Source organism: Trematomus bernacchii, unplaced genomic scaffold (genome assembly GCF_902827165.1).
Source record: "Trematomus bernacchii unplaced genomic scaffold, fTreBer1.1, whole genome shotgun sequence".
Taxonomy (NCBI): domain Eukaryota; kingdom Metazoa; phylum Chordata; class Actinopteri; order Perciformes; family Nototheniidae; genus Trematomus; species Trematomus bernacchii.
Genome location: NW_022988043.1, coordinates 22,117,247 through 22,143,116, shown reverse-complemented (window position 1 = coordinate 22,143,116; position 25,870 = coordinate 22,117,247). Strand labels below are relative to the sequence as shown.

Sequence of the window (25,870 nt, the reverse complement as noted above, 5' to 3'; positions counted from 1 at the left end):
AATGTGAAACTGCAATATTAGAGTCATTTAGGTCCAATTTATTAGAAAAACCATTAGAAATGATTTTGGAATCTTCATCCCGACAGCCCGATAAATCATCTCTTGATAATGTGTTAGCATCACATCCTTAGCTCGTTTCATGCCCTGCTAACCTATCCCCCCCCCTCCCTCAGTGAGTACAGCATGGTGGAGGATGAGGAGGACCTTCCTCACCATGACGAGCGTCTGTGGCGTCTCGGAAACATCAACCGCACCCAGGCCGAGTCTCTGCTGCGCGGGAAGAGAGACGGATCCTTCCTCGTCCGAGACAGCAGCAAGCCGGGCTGCTACGCCTGCTCTGTGGTGTAAGAGACCGTCTACTTACCTGCTTATTTACTTCTTTTTTTAAATGTTTATTTAATTGCTTAATAACAGTCTTTCTACTATCCGCATTCAATTTCTATTCAATTTATCAATTTAGGCAGTCTTTTTAACTGCCTAAATTATTATTTTTTTACCTATCTCTATTGACTTTGTTTACCTCTTTATTTACCTGTTTATTCACCTGCTAACCCAGTCCCACGTTTATTTATGCACCTGCTAACCCAGTCACTCACTTAATTATGCACCTGCTAACCCAGTCCCATGTTTATTTATGCACCTGCTAACCCAGTCACTCACTTATTTATGCACCTGCTAACCCAGTCACTCACTTAATTATGCACCTGCTAACCCAGTCACTCACTTATTTATGCACCTGCTAACCCAGTCACTCACTTAATTATGCACCTGCTAACCCAGTCACTCACTTAATTATGCACCTGCTAACCCAGTCCCACGTTTATTTATGCACCTGCTAACCCAGTCACTCACAGCTGTTTGTTTATGCACCTGTCAACACATACAGCTGTTTGTTTATGCACCTGTCAACACATACAGCTGTTTGTTTATGCACCTGTCAACACATACAGCTGTTTGTTTATGCACCTGTCAACACATACAGCTGTTTGTTTATATGTTATCTGATCTGTTAGACACGGTTCTTTTGATGTGACTAATGCCAAACCCAACCTAAAATCTGTTTCTACGTAATGAAGTGTTTTGAAGTTGGATTGAACAAACACACATCTTCAACTAACTTAATCTCTGTGTCCCTCAGGACGGAGGGCGAGGTGAAGCACTGCGTCATCAACAAGACGGGCACCGGCTTTGGTTTCGCTGAGCCCTACAACCTGTACGGCTCCCTGAAGGAGCTGGTGCTGCACTACCAGCACACCTCGCTGGTGCAGCACAACGACTCGCTCAACGTCACGCTGGCCTTCCCCGTCTACAGCCAGCAGAGACGGTGACCGGCCTGCGGGACTCTTCATCCACACGTCACCGTAGCTGCAGAACCAGAACCTGACCACATGACGCGTTTACCGCTTGGCACAACAGCGTCCTGGTGCTGCAGACCTCAGTGGGCCAATGAACGTGTACAATCCAGTACACTGAAGATGAAGCTTTGTGTGAAGTGAAATGCTTTGTTACATCCTGTAGGAATGGTGAACAATTTAAAATGAATATTTTACTGTGAAAGTCATCAATGAGAGCTTTAACTTCCTGAGGAAAAAGACTTCAAGACGCCAGGTATCTCCCTTAAATTAACAAAAATGTTTTAATTACTTTAATGATTCGGTGCCGGAGATCAACATTAAATGCAATTTACCTTCATCAGAGATGACAGACTGGAGGTCGGATCCCATGGGATATCAGATGAGGGGCGTTCGAGTAAAAGACAGACGTTCATCAATGCTCTCTGTCATTCCAAATCTAAAGAAATGTTGTTTAATGAATGAAAATGATACAATTGAATGAAGTTGTTCTTAGGAATCGCTTTAAACTGGCTATAGACAACTTTTCTGCTCTTAGACTTTTCAAGTGGTATTATAGTTTCATAAGACCGTTTTGACCTAGAAACGCAGATGTTGGTGCTATTAGAATGGTGCTCAAAAGAATGCCCTTAGTAATAATCAGGAGGCAGTTTTGTTTCACACTTATCTAGTAAAATGCAAACTTAAACATCTGAAGAGTGGGAGCTCTCTCCATCTTCTTAGATTCGTTTTATATCCCTCTTTGCCGCCCTCGTCATCGAGGCTTTATTATATCCTAAAGTTTCTTAAGATGTAACAACGTCCACCACTTGTGCTACCTTGGGGACTTTACTTTTGAAACTTGGGAACGCCACAGGAGAATCAAAATTGCGATCTTCTTCCTGTTTTTGTTACTCAAAGATTGATTCCCTTATTTTTGCCGTATATGGATCCTTGAATTTCCCGGTGGCAGCCAGAGTTACAAAGTGAAAGCGAGGCTTATCTGGAAACAATCCAAAAGCAGATGGTTGTTATTCTATATTAAATATTTTGCGCAATCATCGTTTCCTGCATAATGAACGTTAACGTGGGAAAAACAATTGTCTGTTGCTACTTTAATGCAACCTGAGCTCAAGGTAAAACGAAACAAACACCTGAGAGGCGAGATGGAAGAGGACCGTTCAGGTTAACCTACCTAAAGAACTCTTCAGTCTTATCGGAGACACCCTGTGTGATCATGACCTCAGTGAAAGTCGATTCAACATGTCACCGTTTCCTGTCTGAGGAGAGAAGATGAACTGAAGAGCCAAACGTGCCCTTGTTTTGTCAGAGATGAACCGGACTAAAGCTGAACTGACCAACTCCTCCTCTACTGGCCCTGCACGCTTCAACAGAACAGAACCAAAACTATGGACTGATGGTGTCAAAGACAAAAATGGCGGACAATCGAGAGACGTTTCTTGCGTAAACACTGTGAGTGGCTCTGGACAAGGTTTAACATGAGGGCAAATCAGGAGAAAATAAACAGGAAACCTGCATCATCCAAAGACTCAACCCCCCCCCCCCCCCCCCCCCCCCCCCCCAAAATAATCCCATCAGTGTTTTTCTAGCTCTCGTTTCTTCCGGTTTCTTCAGGTGAGTTGGTTTGCCACCTAAGTGTTTAAGTTTGCTGACCGGACGGATTATCCTTCAATTTTTTCATTTCAATAAATGTCCGTCAGCACAATGGTTTACTCGTGCTGGATAAAAACTGTGATTTAAATTCAGGAATGACAGAACTGGATCTCTGGATCTTCTCAAAGGATTTTCATCTTAAGTTTCAAGGACTAAAGCGCAGCCTGTAGACATTACTGATCGCAGATATCTGATCCTCATGGTTCCTCTTATGGATTTTATGTTTTCTTCTTTGTGCATTTGGACACACGGCTTCCTTTAAACCAGGTACAGGAGATGAAACTCTCCAAGGATTTTGAAGAAGCCCAAAGTATTACATCATTTTCCCACAACTTGCATCTGTTTTATGGAAATCAATACATGGTTTCAAATTAGTTTGGAACTGTCCAGAACTTTTCAAGCTCTTATTTGACTTATTCCACAGAAGTCCTGTTTTTTCATTCTGACATTGAAACCAAACTAGTGAACGCAAACAAGAATCTGTAATATGAGACGATAAGAAGTCGTGAAAAGTTAATTGTTTAAGAATTCTGACGAATAAAATTATTGGTCTGAATGTTTGAAGGCTACTGGAGAAACTTTGTCTCTGCTTTGTTTGAAACAAATCTGTAGATAAAAATAGTATTAATCAGTGTGTGTTTGACCTTTTTCTATTTCCGATTTTGTGCTCCAACAATCACATTCAAGTCCCAGAAACACGGCTCAGATTTGGTCCAAATCATTTTAATATCCCGAGACTCCCAGCAGAGGACAGTATTATCCATAGAAAATAGGACTTATGTAGATAGAACTCCATTAAATGCACATCAAGTATTCCACTTTTCTTTAAATGTGTATAGGTGTTAACTATTTTCTATGCTATATTATGTTGTTTACTATCTTCAAAGTAAGGCCACATTCATTAATTGAAAAAAACATGACTTCCCTTAAAGGTGGGGTAGGTAATTTTGGAGAAACCAGCTCGAGTTCGCTAGAATTTGAAAATACACAGCCGGAACAAATCTGCCACTTCCTTATAGAGCCCCTCCTCCAACACACACGAACGCACACATGACCAATGAGGGCACGAGATAAGTTTGTGCAGAGATGGAAGGCTGACAGGCAGGTAGGCCATCCAGTTATTTTAGCCGGGCCGGCTCAAATGATTGGTCGTGCTTTTTACAGTACTACGGCTTCCACAGATGATATTTTTTTATGTATTTATTGTCAAAGCATTTAATAAATTCATTGCTATCGGGATGTTAAGAGCATTCCATGGAATATAACAAAAAGTGTTTCTGAAATAAATTACATACCCCACCTTTAAATATATCCATTAAAATGTGAATTGACTTAAAGGTAGGGTAGGTAATTCACTTCAGAAACACTTTTTATTATATTCCATGGAATGCTCTTAACATCCCGATAGCAATGAATAAATGAAATGCTTTGACAATAAATATATACAAATATTTCATCTGTGGAAGCCGTAGCGCTGTAAAAAGCACGACCAATTATCTGCCTATGATGGCATACCTGCCTGTCAGCCTTCCATCTCGTGGCTTCATTGGTCATGTGTGTGTTGGAGGGCTCTGTAAGGAAGTCTGAAGGAAGGGGCAGATTTTCTTTGGTTGCGTACTTTCAAATTCTAGCGCACTTGAGCTGGTTTCTCCATTCTTACCTAACCTACCTTTAAGCAAGTTTTAACTTTGAATGTGGCCTTACTTTGAAGATTCACATTTCCTGTCATATAAAACCATGTGTTATCTCAGTAAAACATTTCCAAAGAAATCTTACATGAAAACTTTCTCTAGATCTTTCTGTAAATTACACAAAGATGACATTTGTTACCAATTCAAAATTCCATTACAGAGCAACAAACAATGCGACAAATGTTAGATTAAGGAAATGACAGTTTGAAAATAGTCCTCTAGCTAACTTGAATCTCAATAAAGCTAATGGAAACGAGCCCTTCAGTTAACATGCAATGTATTATATAAGTATTAAACAGCTGTTGCAGACAAAAGGAGGTATGTTTTTATCAGAACGGTGGCACAATGTGATCATAGCATTGATCAGGCGAATGTGATCAGGTATTCTGGGTACGCCTGGATGTCATTGAAGACTACAAAGATGGTTGGATTGGCGCTGTTATTTGCCACACTGTCGTACAGGTCTGTAGCATTGCTGGAGCTCTTGGTGGGGGGGGGTGATCATGCCGGCTCTTCCCGTGGTGAAGTCTCCCACCAGGACCTTGGCCAGGTACATGCGCTTGTGCTGCTTGGTGTCAGGTTTAGCGTAGCCCTGTGAGTACGATGCGTTCACAGCAAAGTAGGAACCATTGCCGTACAACGCACCTACAGAACAACACAGAGAAGAAACTTGATTTCTATCTAAAGGTGTTGTGATAATAAAGATGTCAATGGGCACTCCACTATGCCACGGTCAACGGTCTGTTAATGTAGGAAAAGCTCTATGTAAATGTAGTCCACCTTGACCTCCTGTCTTCTATGACACTTGAATGCACTGTGTAGTTGACTAAGAGAAGAGTATTTTAAGAATGTATTGACTTTTGGTTTAGCCGTTGCATTAACACAGTGAAATGGCTGTAGCTGAAAGTAACATGGAATATGTGGGCAGGTTTATCACGTCGTTTTGGGAATTGCTCCATTAAAAAATAAGGTAGGACTTAAGCTGCATTCACATGATTGGCGTTTAGCTCTTTGCTCACTGCTAGCTTGCGGCACGACATGCAGCTGTCAGCTAAAGGCACATATCGTATGAATGTAGCTTTAGCTAGCATGGAGGGTCAGGAGGAATATCTTTAAAGGGGACCTATCATGTAAAATGCACTTTTTGATGTCTTTTATACATAAATGTGTCCCCGGTGTGTCAGGGAACTCACGCAGCGTCAGAAAATAAAACCCTCTCTTTTTTCCTCCGTACCCAAATCTCTAAAAACTGGGCTACAACAGAGCTGATCCAGATTTGCGTCCGATATGACGTAATATCGGAAATGTAGGCTGGCTTTACACCCACGGCCCTATCAGAAACGTTGCTATCAGAAACAATGCCCGACGGTTTTGGACGTAATATGGTCGGTGCATGTTTACATTAGCATCGCTAACACTCAGAGCTAACCTGTACTGCACAGAGCATGTGTGTGAAGAACCAGGAAATAAAAAGGAACTCATCTTGTGGTATAACCGGCAAGAGAGAAAGCCTTTGAGCTCCATACTGTTTCAGAAATAATCCTTGATAATCCATGATATGGCGTTTCATCACTGCAGTATCTGCCGGTAGAATCTCCCGCATGAGCTCAGCCCCCTCCTTTTTTTTTGTTATCACATTTTTTTTTTTTAAAGCTTTATACCCCAAATCAGCACTTTTGAAACAGGAAGTGAAATAGAGGGATATGAGGCATGGCTAGAATGGGTGATCTGTTTGGTATTTTTGGCAAAACACTTCATAGACATGTTTCTTATATTTTTTTATATATCTGAGACCTATGCTATTGCCTAAAAATAGCATGATAGGTCCACTTTAAGTAAAACTATTAATGATGGGAACTGAGAGGATTTTTCAGACTTTTTAATTAATTACTTATTTTTTGGACATTAGATATTTGAAACTCTTGGAGCTGAATAAGACTTTTGAAAAGGAACATTTTAAATACTTTACTTTAGTATTTCCCTTTACTCGATATTAAGCTATAGTTTCTTATGAAAAAAACATATGATGACTTCCCTTAAAGGTGGGGTAGGTAATTTTGGAGAAACCAGCTCGAGTTCGCTAGAATTTGTAAATACACAGCCGGAACAAATCTGCCACTTCCTTACAGAGCCCCTCCTCCAACACACAAGAACGCGCACATGACCAATGAGGGCACGAGATAAGTTTGTGCACAGATGGAAGGCTGACAGGCAGGTAGGCCATCCAGTTATTTTACCCGGGCCGGCTAAAATGATTGGTCGTACTTTTTACAGTACTACGGCTTCCACAGATGACATTTTTTTATGTATTTTTTGTCAAAGCACTTAAGATATTCATTGCTATCGGGATGTTAAGAGCATTCCATGGAATATAACAAAAAGTGTATCTCGAGCCGGTTTCTCAAACTTACCTACCCCACCTTTAAAGTGGACCTATCATGCTATATTTGAATAATATATTGTAGGGCCATACCTATATAAAACATGTCTGTGAAGTTTTTTTTTCAAAATACCAAACAGATCATGCATTTTAGCCATGCCTCATTTCGCTCTATTTGCTCTTTCCAGCCCTGTTTTTGCAAGGGCTGATTCTGTGAGAAGTCTTCTTCGCTGCTTTTGTGGCAGACTACAGCGCCACTTACAGGCCTGGCATATGTACTACAGCGTCTCCAGCGCTTTCGAGCGGCAATGGCAATGGCCGTGGCCCAACCCCCCATTCCCCTGATAGGTGGAGAGTTGCCCATATAGGCGGAGCTCCCCGTTTCTGACGTCAGAACAATTTCAAATCTGTATCAGCTCCGTTGCAGCCCCGTTTTTAGAGATTTGGGTATGGGGGAAAAGAGAGAGGGTTGTGTTTTCTGACACACCGGGGACACATATTCATGTATAAAAGACGTACAAAAGTGCATTTTGCATGATAGGTCCCCTTTAAATAAAACCCTTTATTAAAGTTGTGACCTCTTAATAAAGCGTGTCTAGTTGAGGCGACATTACAAGCTTTAACAGTTCCACCAAAGTTTGATCTCTCTTCAGACGGTCTCATTAAAATAACTTGAGTTTGAGGTTGAGGCCCAAAGAGCTAAACGTATAAATATTAGAGTAGCACATGCACAACATTTACTTGTATCTCTAAATGTTGTTGTATATTTTTGCTAAAATCATCACGTATCATAAACGTGCAACGATTAGTCGACTAATCGCCTGAATTGAAGACTATTGGTGGACTAGAAAAATCTTTAGTCGAGGGCAGCTCTACTTCCTCCACTGGGGCTAGCCAAAAAGTGGGCAACCCGTGGTTTAGTGTTTAACAATATACTCTAATTTGGAGCTGTAACTAATGTTTTATATGACATCTGTCACATACAGCTGTCGAATATAAACAGAGGATTAAGTAATACTACAGTACTTGACATACAGTATTTAAAGAAGTGTTGTCTTTCAGCCAAAGGTCGAACTGAATATTTAGATCTTCCCTCCCATGCAGTATTTTATTTTCCCTTGTGAATGTGCAGAAAGTGTTCTAATGACTCTTTGGTTACCATGTGTTCCGGCGTAGCTGCGGTTGAAGCCTCGTTTGTTGATGAAATCGATGGAGTCGGCTCCAGTGCCGTGGAAGAGCTTCATCTCGTTGTTGTTGTGTTTGTTCTTCACATCCAGCTGTTTCTTGAACAGCTGGTAGCTCTTCCACAGTGTCGTGTTCTGGACTCGTTCAATCTGACAAAGCCAGTAAGAGACAGAGAGCGCTGAGTTACAACTTTAACATATTAAAGAATGTTTTGTATCAGTACATTTAGCAGGGATTTAGCATTTCAAATATTTCTATTAAAACATTTAAACACTTTTAGTCAATGAAAATATCCTAATTGGATTTAGTCTAATTTAGTAAATATTGTGACATATTTAGAGGGCAATAATCATCACAGTATTATCTCATAATTATTATTATTACAATGAAGTAAGACTGTCTTTAATAATAATAATAATAATATTAATAATAATTTATAATCATTACATTATATGTTAAAATAAGAATGAATGTATTATTATTATTATTATATGTTAAAATAAAAAAATAAAATATTGTCCAGCTCTTGTCTTAATATTCAGTGTGTTATTGTCCAAAATGCAAAGGCCATTCAAAGTAGCCATTGATTTGTTTTGGCAAGACAATTTAATTGTGGGATAATATAAAAATTAAATTCAGGGTTAAACGACTAATACATCTGCAGTGAGTAAAGATACAGTCTCAAGGTGTCGCTGCATATTTATGAAGATCAGATATTGAACATACGCTGATGATGTTGGGCGTGAAGCCGGTGTTTCTTAGCTCTGTCTCCACGTCGGTGTATTCCTGGGATCCCGCAGCGACAGGAAACCGTTTGAGATCACCTTTCATGTCCTCCCAATGTGAGGGCAGCGCCACATCATCAGCTGAAAAAAATAAACTGGGTTAGCTTTAGAGAATGATACACTTTTGTAAAACCTTCATCTTATTTCAAAGGTCACTATGTATGCAAAATTAAAACTGTTGTTCAAAATAGAGAAAAGCTGGGCTTGCCGCGGAGCCCGAAAAGGCAACGTGGGCAACACCTCCGCTTCTCCGTCCCGCGGGCCCATCACCTACGGGAAACAGCGATGGGGTCGGGTGCGCTGCCAGAAGGGTGGCAGTGAAAGCAGAGGGTCTCGACGGACCAGACACGGACGGCAGAAGCTGGCTTTGGGGACGTGCTGTTGCTGTTATGTTGTGTAGCCTGGAGGACCTGGTAGTCTAGTTTTTGTGGCTTTATTTTTCCCGTAGCGTATTGTTAGATTTCTGGTTAGGGGAGGGAAGCTCTGGGTCTTACGGCCCGTGGTGTGGCTGGCTCGGGCCCCCTCCTTCTTTTTGTTTCTTTTGGCCAGTCCTCCAGACCTCGTTCATTTGCCGCTTGGCTTGTGTGAGTAACAGCTGTACATTTAATAAATGATCGCTGTTAAGTACTGGTTGTTTTGTGTGTTTTCTTTTATGTTGCGGGTCTCCCCACGAGCCACTACCACGGAGTAGGGGGTGGGCCGTAACACTCGGGTAAACAGAGGGGCGGAGTTGTCAACTGATTACCATCTGGGTGAACTGGGAATGTCAGGAGGAGTCCCAAGTCCAGGATGCCAACTCACACCGCCGGCGGATCTTTTCAGGCATCCCTGTGGAGGAGGGGGACATTGAACCAGAGTTGGCGGTGTTCAAAGCCTCTATTGCCGAAGCCGCGGCGGGGAGCTGTGGTCTCAAGGTCTTAGATGCCTCAAGGGGCGGTAACCCCTCGAACCTCCTGGTGGACACTGGTGGTCAGGGAAGCTGTCGACTGAAGAAGGAGGCCTTCCGGGATATGTTATACTGGGGGAGTTCCGAGGCAGTTGCAAGGTACAGACAGGCCCGAAGGACAGCAGCCTCAGCCGTGGCCGAGGCCAAGGAAAAGCAGCCGGTGTGGGAGAAGTTCGAAAAAGCCATGGAGAAGGACTTTCGGTCGGCACCAAAGTTGTTCTGGAAAACTGTCCGACACCTCAGGAGGGGGAAGCAGGGAACCATCCAAGCTGTGTACAGTAAGGATGGGATGCTGTTGACCAGTGGCGTCGCCTGGCCTGGGCATCCGGGGCTTTAGCCCCGAATGTTTTTTCTGTAGCCCCGGACAATTCTCCCTCAATAATATAATACATTAACCGTGCTTTACGTACGTGAACCTCATCATGACACAAGAGAGGACGGCAGCACTGTAATTTCCCGTGTTCAGTGAATGCAACAGAGGCATGACACCAGACCAATCAGAGAGTTGCATGGAAATAAATGTGTGCTTGTGTCATTCAAGCTCGGCTCTGTGTGTGTGTGGCAATAGCGCATTTAGTGTGATAGAGAGAGAGAGAGGGAGAGAGGGAGAGAGGGGGAGAGGGGGAGGGAGGGACCGTGCCAGCATGGACCGTGTTGTTAGCATCTGGTTAGCTAGCTGCACTAACGGACATAAGGAGCTGTTTGTTCCACAAGAAGCTGGAGGAGAGTCCTCTCCTCTCAGACTGAGAGACTCAGGTGAGCTAAAGGACTCTCTGAGTGTTTAGATACTTAACTTTAGTCTAAGTTATCTCAGTGGGTCTCAAACGGTTTGGTCACAAATTATTCAAAAGATTATTTCCGCGGCACACCTTCATATGATCATTATAGTTATTAAAAAAAAGAGAATAAAGGAAAAACAGTTATGAAATACTATATGGCAGTAAAACAAGAATAGAGTTTAAAAGGGGAGTGATTAGTAAAATATCCATAAAGAAAAAGTACATCTGTTTACAGTTCTGCTTCATATGGGTGTTGAGAGAGGTATCCATAGATCTCTTCATTTTGCTCTCAAAGTGCACCAGATTGATGCATTTAACTTCAATATTTAAAAATAAATCTTCCCGGGGGAGCATCCCCCCGGACCCCCCCTTGAGGAGGTGAGGACCCCACTCATAAAAAATACCACTTTACCCCTGCCTATATGCCGTGAGCTGATTATCGAGCCTTCATTGTAACAGTCGCGGGTGTACTGTGTGTGTGCGTGTGGGGAGTGTTGTAGTAAAAAATGCCACTCTAGTGCCGCCGCCACTGTGGGCTAAGCCCCGAATGTTTTCAGGTCCAGGCGACGCCCCTGCTGTTGACCTCAACTGATAGGGTGTTAGGGCTGTGGAAGGAACACTTTGAGGAACTCCTGAACCCGAAAACTCCACCGTCTATGGTAGAGGCAGAGCTGGAGTATGACGGGGGATCAACACCAATCTCCCGGGGGGAGGTCACTGAGGTAGTCAAACGACTCCACAGTGGCAAAAACCTGGGGCTGGATGAGATCCGCCCAGAAATGCTGAAGGCTCTGGGTGTTGAGGGACTGTCACGTCTCATCAATATTGCGTAGAAGCCGGAAACAGTACAGAAGGAGTGGCAGACTGGGGTGGTGGTTCCCCTTATAGAGGCATCACACTACTCAGCCTTCCCGGGAAAGTTTACTCTAAGGTACTGGAAAGGAGGGTCCGGCCGATTGTCGAACCTCAGATTGAGGAGGAACAATGTGGATTCCGTCCTGGTCATGGAACAATGGATCAGCTTTTTACCCTTGCAAGGATCCTGGAGGGGTCCTGGGAGTACGCTTATCCGGTCTACATGTGTTTTGTAGATTTGGAGAAGGCGTATGACCGGGTTCCCAGGGAGATACTGTGGGAGGTGCTGCGGGAGTATGGGGTGAGGGGGTCTTTACTCAGGGCCATCCAATCTCTGTACTCCCAAAGCGAGAGCTGTGTCCGGGTCCTCGGCAGTAAGTCGGATCCATTTCCGGTGAGGGTTGGCCTCCGCCAGGGCTGCGCTTTGTCACCAATCCTGTTTGTGATATTCATGGGCGGGATTTCAAGGCTTAGTCGTGGGGGAGGGGGTCTGCAGTTCGATGGGCTAAGGATTGCACAGCACTACTGCTTTTTGCAGATGATGTGGTTCTAATGGCTTCATCAGTCTGCAACCCTTATCACCCACACACAGATGGTTAACCGTTTAAGGGACAGAAATGTATGATTCATAAGAAATCTAAAATATTATCATCATCAGAAGTGTGTGGGAGAGAAACTCCCTCTGGAGGGAATACAGGTATGTTAGCCTTTGCAGACCATTTACATGCACAGAAACCTATAGAACACACTACAGGAAAGGGAACCCACTTTAAAAGGGACTATTTCCTTTCTATTGTATCACTGCTTCTAATTATGGAAGCTTGTGACATCGCAAGATGTACATTTTATGTATCAACTTGTCCAGGAGTAGATGCAGCTATCCGTTATAATGACTCATTACATTATAACATATTACAACACAGTGATAACAACTTTTGCAGCAGGAAGTTTGCTGGCAATTGTTCAGATTACATGTGATTGTGCACCACTGCGCAACATTAATGAGCACTAAAACAGATCACTTACCTTTCAACTCTTTCCTAAGTAGCTCCAGCTGTTTATTCCCCTTCACTGACACTGCATTTAGCATCATGACATCAGCATGGTATTTCTCGTTGTTGATCTTGATCGTCACCCCCGGCTGCTTTTTCTCCCGAGCCTCCTCCAGGGTGAGGTTGGTGTCATCGTCGAAGGGCACCATTATCCCTCCGAAGTCAAACTGCCACTCCACGTGTCCTCTGATCATCAACGCCTTGCTCATCCTGTTCTCCGACCTCTCCACCTTGCGGATGATGTCCCTGACGGTCAGAAAAAAACATATTTAAAAAAACTAGAACTGCAAAAATCACATTATTATCCCATTACCCCTAAAACCGGAGCAACATCGTCAGCAGCCACAAGTGTAATTCCAAGTACAGTTAATAGTTAATATACTCTATTTCAGGGGTTTTCAAAGTGTGGGAAGGTGAGCCTCCCCTCAGAGAACATATGAACAGCTGCGCCCCCCCTCCCAATTATTATTGCTATTATTATTATTATTATTATTATTATTGTTGTTATTACATTGCATTTCAAAGAGGTCCAGTAAGAGAACATGTCATTAAATGCTCTGTTTTCGCTGTCTACCTTCCGCCATTTGAAATTATTCCGACTGTTTCTCTCCTCTTGTCTCGTCTCTGTGAGTGTTTGAATCTATTGTGCTGACTCACTGACTGCACCGATTTGATTGGCTGAGTAGCGTCACCTCCTTAAAACATTAAACAATCACTTTTTAAAACCTTTTTATCTTTATGTTTTAAACATATTTTATAAAACTCCTCCACTACTTGGACTATTCCTTGCACCCCTCTAGAATAAGCCCGAATGGTCTCAACCATATTGCATCAGTAATAACGTGCACTTGTTGACTTGTTATAACAAGATCGCAAGGACACTGGTAGCGATCGTACAATTGAGTGTTGTTCAGTTTGTGTGTTGTGGAACATGCGTGTCCGTGCATGAAAATATACCACACACCCAATTACAATAGCATGTTCAATTCACTACCCTGGAAGTTAATAAAGTTGTTAAAGTTGGAACAGCCTGTGGACAGCCGTTCTTCCTTGCAGGTCAGTCGCCGACACCTTCTTACAGAGGACAGGAACATCTAGCTGCAGCACGACCCGTATATTTTCGCACGCCGTGTTCTCAACACATATCTTTTAAACATTTTTAACATTTTCAACATCGTGGATACATCCTTATATGCTCCCGGCAACACACTGAACGTCAACTTTATCTCCTTATTACACTCACCCCTACTTTAGTGGGAACAATGAGTCTGCGTCTTTGATGCACACAGGAATAAACGCAGATCATCCTCTGGCTGCAGCCTTGACCGGCACTTCCTTTGATCAGAGTCAATGCGGAAAACCCGCACTCACACAGGTAGGTGGAGGTGAAGGGAGTGAGCACTTTAACAGCCTTTTTGGCGAGGTGGGGGAACTCGGTCTCCACAGACAGGCAAAAGTGTGCAAATGTCACTTTACTCGTCTTTTTCTCGTTATTATTTTTTCTCACGCTGCGCCTCCCCTGAAGCTCTCTGGCGCCCCCCAGGGGAGGCGCGCCTCACACTTTGAAAACCGCTGCTCTATTTGTTTAAGTAATAAGTAAGACTTAACAAAACAACAATTTTAATTGGGTTTAATTATTTCAAAATTGCTTCAGTTTAAGATCAAGAAGTTGATAAGGCCTACTTTTTACAATGACTAAACTGTGGCTTTCTACAAAGACATTTAAATATTCGACTTATTGTAGGTTAAGACCATTAAGTAAAAGTTTAAACTAGTTTTGGAAAGAAAGAGATATAGTGCTCTTCCTCTCAGACAGTTCTGCCGGTGCCAGTCTCATGCAGCTAGCCAGATCCAGTAATGATTGACCCGACACTAGAGAATATGATTATTTATAACTAGTCGAGCTACTGCAAGAGGAGGATAAGATGGCTAATTGTGATAGGTCTAACTAGAAGCATGCGTTTTGCTCGGCTCACTGGTCCCGTCGTGCATGAACATGGCCTAGCTCATGATATGAAAGCCTGTTTATCAAAAGACACCTGAACAATAGGCATTGCTAGGCTTGGTTAAATGCAGTGTTCTGATTGGTCAAGTTGGAGTCTTTTTTTCGCTGGCAGACCGCTGCTAAGGAGACCTTTACTGACCCGGAGGCCGTTCTGATCAAGGGACTATATGCAGTCCTATGAAAAGCTGTGGACAACAAACACATTAGTTTTCATCCATCACAACACCATGGAATACTTTTTGAATAATTCATTTTTATATTTTTTGAGAGCACAAAACTTTGGATTCATGATAGTTAAACTGTCCCCAAAGAAGAAAGAAAAAAGAGAAGAACAAGTTAACAATAAAAGTGTTGGGATCCTGATCACCCTGTCTGTGCTCTTTTCCCATTAATTATACAGCTGTTTCTATTAGGTGTAAAAATAACCCCACGGCGTTTCTAGGTATACATAGTCCTATTTAATTTAGTGGGAATGCTGATACAGCATTCCAACTATATGTTATTCTACGGACAATATTTGTATTATTCCGCCGGAATTTTGCACCTCTTCTCCTCCTGCATTGAACATCGCAGAAACTCCGTTCAAACATCAAAACGTTCAGCTCGGTCGGGAATCGATGGCTATTACTTTTCTCATTCATAACTTTCATAATTCCAGAGATACATCCCATAATACATCACATTTTTAACATGGAAGTCAATGGAGAAATTCTTCAGACTTCAACAAATCTTCATGCGACTTCAACTGCTAACTGTTCATTCATACTTTCACTCAGAAACCTCATTCCAACTTTAAAATGTTACACATCTTTCTGACATTAGTGTAACACAACATTTAAATCTGATTCTTACTTTTAGAGATATTAAACATTGTTCAGACCTTGGTAAAGAGGTTTTCTTCAGATTTTAACATTAACTAGAGTGCGTGATGTCACAGCTAGAGGGTAGAAAATCTTGAAATTTGCCTTCATATTTTTTTTTAAAACTGTCATAATTCCCAAACCTTACATTCCTGAGACATAATTTTTCATGACAAACGTAGGAAAACATCTCGTAGCTTGAAAAATGATTAAACAAAATGCCTCTTGAGGGCATGAAGTGACAAAAACTTTCAACATGTCTCCATTAAAACCCATTGTAATTTCAGGCTGATATTTCCTCACAGTAGCAGCCGCACACCTTTAGTTAAACTGCCAAAAAGGCCACATTATTAACCCGAAAGTACATAAAAATTACACTTCAGATACTCAACTTCCTTGACATGCTTCACGTTTTGAAATTTCACAGATATCTGTTATCGTTCTTCCACAAAACGTTCACATGTAAGAGGTTTATCTCTCATTCAGAACAATGCAAACCTCTGATCTCTACAGAGCTCAAATCTCACCATATGCCGTTTCCATGGAAACGCATCCCTCGCCATAAAACACGATGTCCCTTTAACTCCTATGAAAATGTTCAAAAAGTGCTCAAAATTCACATGTGTGCTAACAGTCCAGCCGTGAAGACATCTACGAGACAGTTTTGAGATTTCTTCAAATGCCGTTGCCATGGCAACACAATGCTCGCCATGAAACACAGTTTTCTCATAACTTCAGTGAAAATGCTTCAAACGGCCCAAAACTTTACAGGTTTGGTAACGATGCAGCCATCAACGCATCTAAGCGTATTCTGGGGGTGTCCTCAAATGCCGTTGCCATGGCGACAGATCGTTCACCATCAAGTTAGTTCAAAAGTTTGCAGTTCAAATATTCTGCTGCTTTTACAATCCTTTTTACTTTCTTTTCTTCTCTCATCACACATTCAAGTCCCCAGTGTTCATGTATCATTTCAATCTAAATTCTTCACTTTCTTCTTACACATTACATTTCAGCATAAAGCATTCCCACTAGCAATTTCTTCAGGAATTGCATTCTCTAGTTTGTTCTACTACCTCCCAAAATCACTGGATGATAAATAAACCCATTTTGAGAAATGCTCGTTTTAAATCATTAAGCTTATATTTGGTAGATCGAACTGTAGCTTTATTGATTGTTTTCTCCTCCATAACTGGATCTGCTGACCTGATGGCGGACTCGGCGGTGTACACGTCTCTGGTCAGCCCCTCCAGGTGGATGTGGGGCTCCTGGTCCTCCTGCCCTCGTTCCAGGCGGATGCTAACGGTCAGTTTCCTCTGCAGGGCCTTCAGCTGGTCCATGTCTTCCTGCGACAGCTGACTGATGTACTGGTCTGTGATGGTGTTCTGCGCCTGCTCCGCCACAATCAGCTCTTCGATCCTCTTCTTAGCCTGTTTCACAGCCTGCCGTGGCGGGTAAGAGATGTGGAATTAAAAACAAATATGGCTACATGCAAGAACGTTTTCATACCGTTATCCTATCTGTCTCTGACAGGTTTTTATGTATGAGTAAAGGCCTTCCCTCCACCATCAAGTGGTCCTTTCAAAGCAAAGAGCTGAATAAGTGAATCATTTCATATTCACCATGTCGTTGTCGGCACACAGCTGAAACACGGTCGGTTCAAACTCCTCACTCTCCAGAACCAGATGATCAGCGCTGGGTTGCTGATCCAAAAGTCCCATAAAAAACGAAGTTGCTTTGTCTGAAAAACATCAAACTAGAATTACTACCTCTCCTTCATTCTTCCGCCAACAAATTCGATTTCAGTTTGCATCCATGTATTTTCAAAATGTAGTCATCCCATCATTTTATCCTATTAGACAGTTGTTTGAGATTGTCATAGTTAGTTTAGGAATTCTTTAGTTATGGCCAAAACGTTTTTTTGTTTCAGCAACCTTCATCTGGATCTTTCGTTCTGATCAGTTCATCGTTGAGTCTTAAAATGTGTTCCAGGCTTTCTGAGATATTGCATTCAAAAGAAAGTAAAGGATGTATATTTAAATCCTACATACACAAATACTAACCAGAGGATGCAAAAGTAGATTAATCCGCCACTGAAAGTAGTCCCCAACATGCAGTGGCAGCTCCAGAGTATTTTTGTTGGGTAATCTATGGTAGGGCTAACCCATACAGTGGTGGGGCTCAAGTCAGTATTTGCAATGTAATTACATACACGCTATATCGCCCCCCTTGACAGTGAAACGCCACGCGTGAGGTTTAGATTATTTCCCTGTCTCAATCCAAATTGAACTGTATGAAATAAAAAGGCACATTTGTCTTGTAGTAAATAAAAAGGGCGACCTGGAGCCAATCCTGCAATTTCCCCACAGGTGGAAGAGTTGACATGCTGAAAACCCAACCCCTGCAGGGGGGTCTGGGGGGATTCTCCCACAGAAGATTTTTTGAAATACTAACATAAAATACACATTCTGGTACTCTCTTGCGAAGAAAAATAAATAAATCTATTACTACACATTTAAAATGAATGCCATTTGTTTTTTGTTACTTTGTTCTGAAAGCTGAACCTGCTGCTCCTCACAGAGAGAAGAGGGAAGAGGCTGTGTGGATAAGGGTGGATAGCCCCAATTGTTCTGTGTGTCAAAATGAAAGACAGCCCACACACCTATCAATCATCAAACCGTGGGGTCTTATTTCATTACGTGTTGATTTCTATCAACACGTAATGTTGTATCGATGTATATAGAGATGTACTACCGCAAAAGTATTCTCCGTCGAGACTTCCTGCAACAACACCACGTCGTTATCGTGATTCTGATTGGCCAGAAGACATTATCAAAGATGTTTTATTGAGAAGACGATCACTACGTGACAAAAGTTTTCAAAACCGTTTCTAGTCTTCGGTATTTCCAGACAAGTGGCTACTGAAATCAATCTTACTAACTGTTGTCTGTGCAATTTACTCCGCGCGAGTTGGCGGACTTTATTTTGCTTACTTTAACATCATTTTTCATGGTGGGGCTAAGGTGGGGCTAAGCCATTTCTTGGTATGGCTGTAGCCTACCCCAGCCATACCCTGGCGCCGCCACTGCCAACATGTGTGCTTAAAATAACAAAATAACCAATGGACTTGGAGCTGAGCGTCACAGACAGGAAGTCAGACAATATTGAAAGACAGACTAACATTTTGTTTTGATCTAAACATGAGGCAGACAATAAAAGATAACATAAAAAATACTGAACAATGTAGATCACAAGAAACAAATCTCACTTCCAGAGCAGTGTAGTGAATACCTTTGAACTTTGTGAAGGTGCTCTTCTCCTTCACCTCCTGCCCCTCTCTCTTCTTCATGCTCTTGTGAAACAGTGACATCATGGCCGTCTGAAAGATCAGGATCTTCACGCTGTGGACAAACCTCGTCTGCTTCTTCCTCACAAAGTCCACCACCGCGTCCACCATGGCGTCCGCCACGTCCGACGGACTGACCCCTCCCTGACCTAACGGGCAGATACGCTAATGATGATGAATGATGATGATGAGTATTGGCTTGTCTGAGAACCTTGATAGTGTACACTAAAGACTAATAGCCTAAACAGCATGGCTTCTTAAAGCGTGGCCTGTTGGCTAATGCTAGTATAGCATAGTATGACATAAAAAAGCTATTAAAAAAAATCACGGTACAGTGTTTTATAAAATATCTTAGTATAGAATGTCATAAAAAGGTCATATGTGTGTATGTTAAAAAGAAAACTCATAAAAAAGTCACAGTATACTATGTCCTCAAAAGTCTAGTGCATGATGTCATAAAAAAATCCTGCTATGGAATAAAAAGGTCACAGTGTATGATTTCCACTGTACTGTCGAAGATGGGTCAAAGATGTCAGCCTGGCGCACAATTCACAAACTAAGAACAAATAAAGCCCAATGGCCCCGACAGGCTAAAGCTGAGATGTAGGGGGAGGCTGTAGCTCAGTGGACAGTGTGCTGGACTTCGAATCAGGGGATAGCAAGTTCGAGTCCCACTGCAGTCAGCATGTCGTTGTGTCCCTGGGCAAGACACTTCACCCCAAATTGCTCCTGTGGGGATTGTCCACAGTACTGAATGTATGTTAGTCGCTTTGGATAAAAGCATCTAACAAATGACATGTAATGTAATGTATTTATGTTTATCTCAGTGAGAGCTGTATTCACTGTCTCTAGCTAGTCACAAGTCGGGGGAATCAAGCGTGTTTACTACAGAGGTATGATCCCAAAATTAACAGATTTTGGCTAAGCTAACGTTGTAGGTGTGCCGTCCACACTTAAAATATACATTTTGGATTGGTTTCTGTAGAAATCTGAGGTATAGAGTTCTGGGTGCTGTTACCCACAGCCAGGGCTGATGTTTCTGATTCAACAACATCAGTATGTCAGTAAATACAGGAGGAGACAGTGTCCCGAGAAATCCCGCTCAATTTTAAAAGTTAAACTCTCTAGAATACCCCCTTTTTGCGTGACTTGTTTTATGTGCGTCGCCCAGCCAGACCGTGAATATATCTGCATCTTTCTTTGCATTTACTTTATATGTAATCGCCAAGTGCGAAAAATGTGCTTACTGTCCAGTGTAAACGCACCATTAGTACTGCCCAGAGATTGAATGTGTCCGATTGCAAGTTATAAGCCATGTATTTCCAAATGGCTGAACTTATCACCTCCACCAAGACTGTAAATTCAAACATCTGTGCACAGCGATCCAGTGAAATGATCAAAATAACTCAAAACTAAATAAATGACTAAATTAGTGGGTGAATAAGGAAATGTTTGAGATTAACCAGAATTTGAGTGTCATTTCAGCCAATTCAGCAGAAAAGTTATCTTGAAAAACACAAAAAAGTTTCAACAAAGCTTTCCTTTGTCAGATTAAATAATAGTTTTGTTAGCACTTACCTGTGCCCAGGGCTGGGAAGGCGACGGAGTTGAACTTGTTCTCCTCACAGTATTTCAGCACTGAGTAAACCATGTCTTTAATATTGGCAGGATCATTCTGGCCCACGATGTGGATGATGTTTTTGCTGGGCAGCAGGCCGGCCGACGTCAGGATGAATGTATCAGCCTGGAAACTCGGGGAACTCACTACAGAGAGGAACCAAACACACTCATAACACATTGTTCTGCAAGTGCCTAAAAACTAGTTAGAAAGCTAGCAGAGGAGTCGAAGTATGTGGATAAACTGTTCAAATAGATAGATAGCTTGTAAATCATAAAAAGTTAAAATAATAGCCTAAATAAATAGATATATGGTTGAAATATTATTACAGTATGAGATTGACAAGATGAATTCCCTCTACGTACCGATCCCTGAGCACTCCTGCTCAACTGTTAATCCAGCGCTGTCTAAGATCGCCTTGGAAACGCCTGAAAAATGATAAACAAAGAGAAGAGACTTAATAATGAAACATAAATCAACCAATCAGTGTTTAAGTCAACATTCAGGCAGCCATTGAAAATCATTCTGCTTTTTCCATTTTTGGTCGATGCGAGGACACTTTTGCTTCAACAAAGTGAGACATATATATATTATGTACTCTACTTCTGCTTGGAATGGATTTTTTCTGCAATAAAACATTATTATGTTCAGATCAGATACATACATTAAAATAGAGAGTAACAGGAGTACTGGAAGAGGAAAGTTAAAAGTGCAGCTAACAAATGAATGCTAGGTAAAAACCTATGCTAACATTAGCCAAAATAAGATAATTGCCATATCATCTTCCATCTGTAAAATTGAATACGGAAATAGGTTAAAGGTAGGGTAGGTAAGTTTGAGAAACCGGCTCGAGATGCACTTTTTGTTATATTCCATGGAATGCTCTTAACATCCCGATAGCAATGAATATCTTAACCTCTTAAGCCCTGAGCCTGTTTTTCAGGTCTCAGGCTCGAAAATGACATTCCCAGAACAAATGACCATATCTTCCCTTCTAAAAGGGTTAAATTAATCATCTTTATTCTCAAAGTAATGATAAACCTGTGAGTTGGATGTAGAAAAGTCAGAATCAATATAGATGTTTTTTATTTTAAAGAAAATTCAGATTGAACATAGTAAAAAACTGTAAATTATAGTGTCCGTCCAAAAATAATTTTTTACTTATAGTGAAAACTACCCTTGGATGATGGGTTAGTAGACTAAAAGCTTTAGGAATCCAAAGTACAACATATAATAAGTACCCTGTATCAAGATTGATGCAAAACAAGTGAAATTTGACCTTTTTAGAGAGATTTAGCCAAAAACCCCCGCTTCTGGGGTCATTTGGGTGGATTTGACCTATCTCTGGCCCCCCTTGCTCGATTTTGATGAATGAAATCTCTTTATAACCGCTAGAGCCAATGGAATCGAGGGAAAGTTATATACACACCAAAACGTTAACAAATAAGGAGTGAGAGTGACGCGTTACCAAAACCGGAAGCTGCATAACTCTGGTGGCTACCATTAGCAGCTAACTTTTCCGCTCCGATTTTTACATAAAAAATGGAATTATGGATTATAAATAATTTTTTCAAAGGCACAGGTACATTAACAACCTATGGATCAACAGTTGTAGCATTTTGTTTTTTCGTTTTAATGCCATTGAACACGTCTTTTGACCTAATTGACAGCTACGGTGAGACGATCTGCCGTAAAAGCTTCTTAAAGGTACGTGTTGTGATGTCTGTGTTTGCTTCCCCTGTCGCAAGTTCGGATCGCTCAGTGATGATACTATACCTAAATAATCAGTGGAATCTCAGCTTTAATCGGCTATATTGTATGTGCAGCTACGATAAGTAATAAGGGTATCTTTATCTTGAATTGTGTGCCGCAGTGCGTTAGAATTTTTTCGCTCAGGGGTCATTTAGACGCTTCTTATGAGACTTGTGTTTTGTTTTGGTAAAAATGGTTCATATCTTCAGTTAGCTGAGATTATTCCCGTTAATCTGGTGCTACACATTAATAGCTTCATAAATGTTAAGAAGCCCTGAGACATTATCTCGAAAAAAAAAACGGTGGGAGGGGTCCAATGGGGGGACCGCCGTGCTTAAGAGGTTAAGTGCTTTGACAAAAAATCCATACAAAAATGTCCTCTGTGGAAGCCGTAATACTGTAAAAAGTACGACCAATCATTTTAGCCGGCCCAGCTAAAATAACTGGATGGCCTACCTGCCTGTCAGCCTTCCATCTGTGCACAAACTTATCTCGTGCCCTCATTGGTCATGTGCGCGTTCGTGTGTGTTGGAGGAGGGGCTCTGTAAGGAAGTGGCAGATTTTCTCCGGTTGTGTATTTTCAAATTCTAGCGATCTCGAGCCGGTTTCTCAAACTTACCTACCCTACCTTTAATTTAATGGCCTGTACAATTAACTTTTAATTAATTAGAATAATGAATATTAATTTTCATCTTTAATCTCACATTTAGAAAGGGTAATGTACGGAAGCCGACAGGTGCAAACACGTTACAGCGACACAAAACATTTCCATTAGGAGAAACGCGCTGCAGTTGTTGCGCTTTTGCACCTGTCGGCCACCGTAGAATGTATGTAATTAGTGTACATTTTCATCTAAAAAGCTTAATATTGTCAAATGTCAAAATAAATATGCTTTTTCGATGAAAGATTTACACCGTTACTTAAAACTGACTTTTCAAGTCCCTGCATATAATTTTCTATTGAAAATAACTGAAACAAATTGTGCCTGGAATCATAGAAAAAACTTCTAACGGCCCCTACACACGGCGGCGTGCGTTGAAGCTTCAACACTTCTGCCCATTCACTTTGAATGGGGTGACGTCACACTTTGCCGAACTGCATTGTCCAAAAGTAGAGCAATGTTCAACTTTTGAAGCTTCGACAGAAGCGTCAGCCAATCGAATCATATGCCAGTACAAGCTCTAGCCAATCAAACCGCGTGCTTGTGTGTCCGGGGCGGGAGATTCATGTGATTGGTTGTTGGTCGAGTTTCAGACACGCCCGCCGGCAAGCTTCACCGCACGCCGCCGTGTGTAGGGGCCGTAAGTCTTATACAAAAGGAGTTATCAGTTATGTATAGTTCAATATTTTCTAAATTAGGATGGTCCTTTGAGTTTAAAGTTGTACAAGTTCAGTTAAGAGGAAGATGATGGCTGATAACAAATTATTTTGCTGTACTGTATCATATTTGTGGCTGTTTGTTTTTTTTTTATACTGTGATTATGTCTACTATGTAAATAAATATTTTTCTGTTGTTGAGCGAACTGGAACAAATTCCAACAACTGCTGTTAATATGGCAATACCTTATTGAATTTTAAATCTTTAGAAATACGAGTCACCTGATTTAAGGGAAAAGTCTTTATTGGAGGAGTTGATGATGACATCACAGGCCTCCTTGGTAATGTCTCCAGACGACACCTCCAGTGTGAGCTGACCCATCTGCATCTGATACACACCGAGGGAGGGGGACGACACCTGACCAAAGGAGGCTGACACACACACATCTCTTCTTAGCTTTTTTGTATTATAAAATCTTCATTCCTACCAATGTATATGATCCAAACTAGAGTTCAACACTAGCGTGGTGAACTGGAGGCTCAAGACATCCGTTAAAGTCACCTTTCTGTCTCTCAAATCAAAGTATCTGTGCATTTATCAAATCAATAACATTGTATAGTTACAGACTTACTCCATTTGACCCTTTAAATTCTCAACTTTCTATTTATAGATTACTGCTGAGTGATTTTGTTGCTATGAAATTCCACATAGGTTTTTGGAGGCTTCTTACCTGAGGACTGCTGTGATTGGCTGATTGGATGATGACTGACTGGCCTAACGGGTGACTTGGTTCTCTGACCACTCTCACCACTGAACTCCCTGGTGAAACACTGACAAACAGGATGATGGTAGATGATGTTAATAATACTCCATACATGTCTCTTTGGGTATGGAAGCTCAGTTTAAAGCTGTACTAAAGAAATAACATTGTTTGACATTGATGGACAGTAAAAAAAGAAAAACAAATCAAAATCAATGCAGCAGAACCAGATCTATAATCTTTTTTTATTGCACACATCATGCTCCCCATTACCCACAATGCAACTTGACCGCCAGCATTTGTCTGTGATATTGTGGTTACTAGCTGCTAATGGAGCCAGAGCAGAGATCTGGTAAGCGCAGGAATGTATAATCTTCAAACTCTGCGTTTTTACTCATTGGACATTTTCTACTGTGAGAAATGTTTAATTGACAACATTTAAAAGGTAATAACAGGATGAAATGAACTCACATCCACAGTTTGCTTGTCACTCGGGTGAACGACGATGGCCACCGCTCTCAGATAGCGAGGGGATCGTCTGCGGCTGAACGAGTGGATCTCCTGCAGCAGGACTCTGGACACCACGTCTCTGGGGAAGCTCAGGTTTCCTGTGCCGATGGCGGGGAAGGACAGCGACGTCATCTGATTCTTCTCAGCCTCCTCCAGACAATATCTGATGATGGTTATCAACTCCTGACACAAAAAGACAACACACATGTTGGTCCGTTTCCCTCCATATTACCAGCAACTAGAGCACATTGATAGTCGGCCAACTGTCTTTTAAGTGAACATTGTAGGTGCTTTCCATTTTATGCTGCCAGTGTTGTAGTCAAGTCACAAATTCTCGAGTCGGAGTGCAAGTCTGAGTCGAGTCAAGTCGAGTCCCAGTCGAGTCCGAGTCGAGTCTGAGTCGAGTCCGAGTCCAAGTCATCATTACCTGTGCTTGAGTCCAAGTGCAAGTCCGAGGGTGTTTCTCAATCGCGAGTAAAGCTGCTTCAGAGCCACTATTTCAAGCATACTACGTCATCGAGTGCCGCCGAAGTACTGTTCCAATCTCCAGCATACTTAGAAATCTACCGAGCCCGGCGTACTCCATTTGGAGAAATATCGAGGCTGCACATGAGTAGACTTCGCGGTCTTAAAATCCCCACAATGCTTTGCGCACGGACCAATTTCCCCAAATCTGTGGCGGAAGATGTAAGGGGGGGCCTCTCATATGACGCACACCTGCACACTTGCTAGCGTGTTCCACACTTCGTTTTCCGAATGCCAGGAAGTATTCTTGCCTCGCTTCTGAAGCAAGATGCTCGGCAGACATGTGCTACCAAGCAAGCGTACTTGCGGTTGAGAAACACCCCAAGTCTGAGTTTTATTGTCTGCATTGCTTTTATCCTTTTATTTCCTGCATTGCTTTTATTCTGGTTTTCCATACCATTGCTACGCTGACGACATCCAATTCATTCTGTCTTTTCCCCGTTCTGAAACCCAGGTCGCCGCACGCATCTCTGCTTGTCTAGCTGACATCTCTCAGTGGAT

General features: G+C 41.9%; 2 protein-coding genes across 2 annotated transcripts in view; one reads left to right on the top strand and one right to left on the bottom strand.

Moving 5' to 3' along the window:
* The window catches only part of LOC117472990 (phosphatidylinositol 3-kinase regulatory subunit alpha-like), a 36,480-nt gene extending 32,843 nt beyond the window's left edge, over positions 1-3,637 (top strand). The window contains exons 16-17 of the mRNA XM_034118458.1: positions 174-344; positions 1,139-3,637. Coding sequence (XP_033974349.1) covers positions 174-344; positions 1,139-1,328 — 361 coding nt within the window. The 3' untranslated portion in view covers positions 1,329-3,637. The remainder of the gene's footprint in view (positions 1-173; positions 345-1,138) is intronic.
* Positions 3,638-4,653: 1,016 nt separating this feature from the next.
* Positions 4,654-25,870, bottom strand: part of LOC117472989 (protein mono-ADP-ribosyltransferase PARP14-like) — a 37,919-nt gene continuing 16,702 nt past the window's right edge. The window contains 13 exon segments of the mRNA XM_034118457.1: positions 4,654-5,191; positions 5,193-5,341; positions 8,236-8,410; positions 8,988-9,127; positions 12,653-12,924; positions 16,747-16,982; positions 17,163-17,281; positions 18,832-19,035; positions 20,465-20,650; positions 20,870-20,932; positions 23,856-24,005; positions 24,305-24,404; positions 24,806-25,027. Of these exon segments, the coding sequence (XP_033974348.1) occupies positions 5,060-5,191; positions 5,193-5,341; positions 8,236-8,410; positions 8,988-9,127; positions 12,653-12,924; positions 16,747-16,982; positions 17,163-17,281; positions 18,832-19,035; positions 20,465-20,650; positions 20,870-20,932; positions 23,856-24,005; positions 24,305-24,404; positions 24,806-25,027 (2,148 nt within the window). The 3' untranslated portion in view covers positions 4,654-5,059.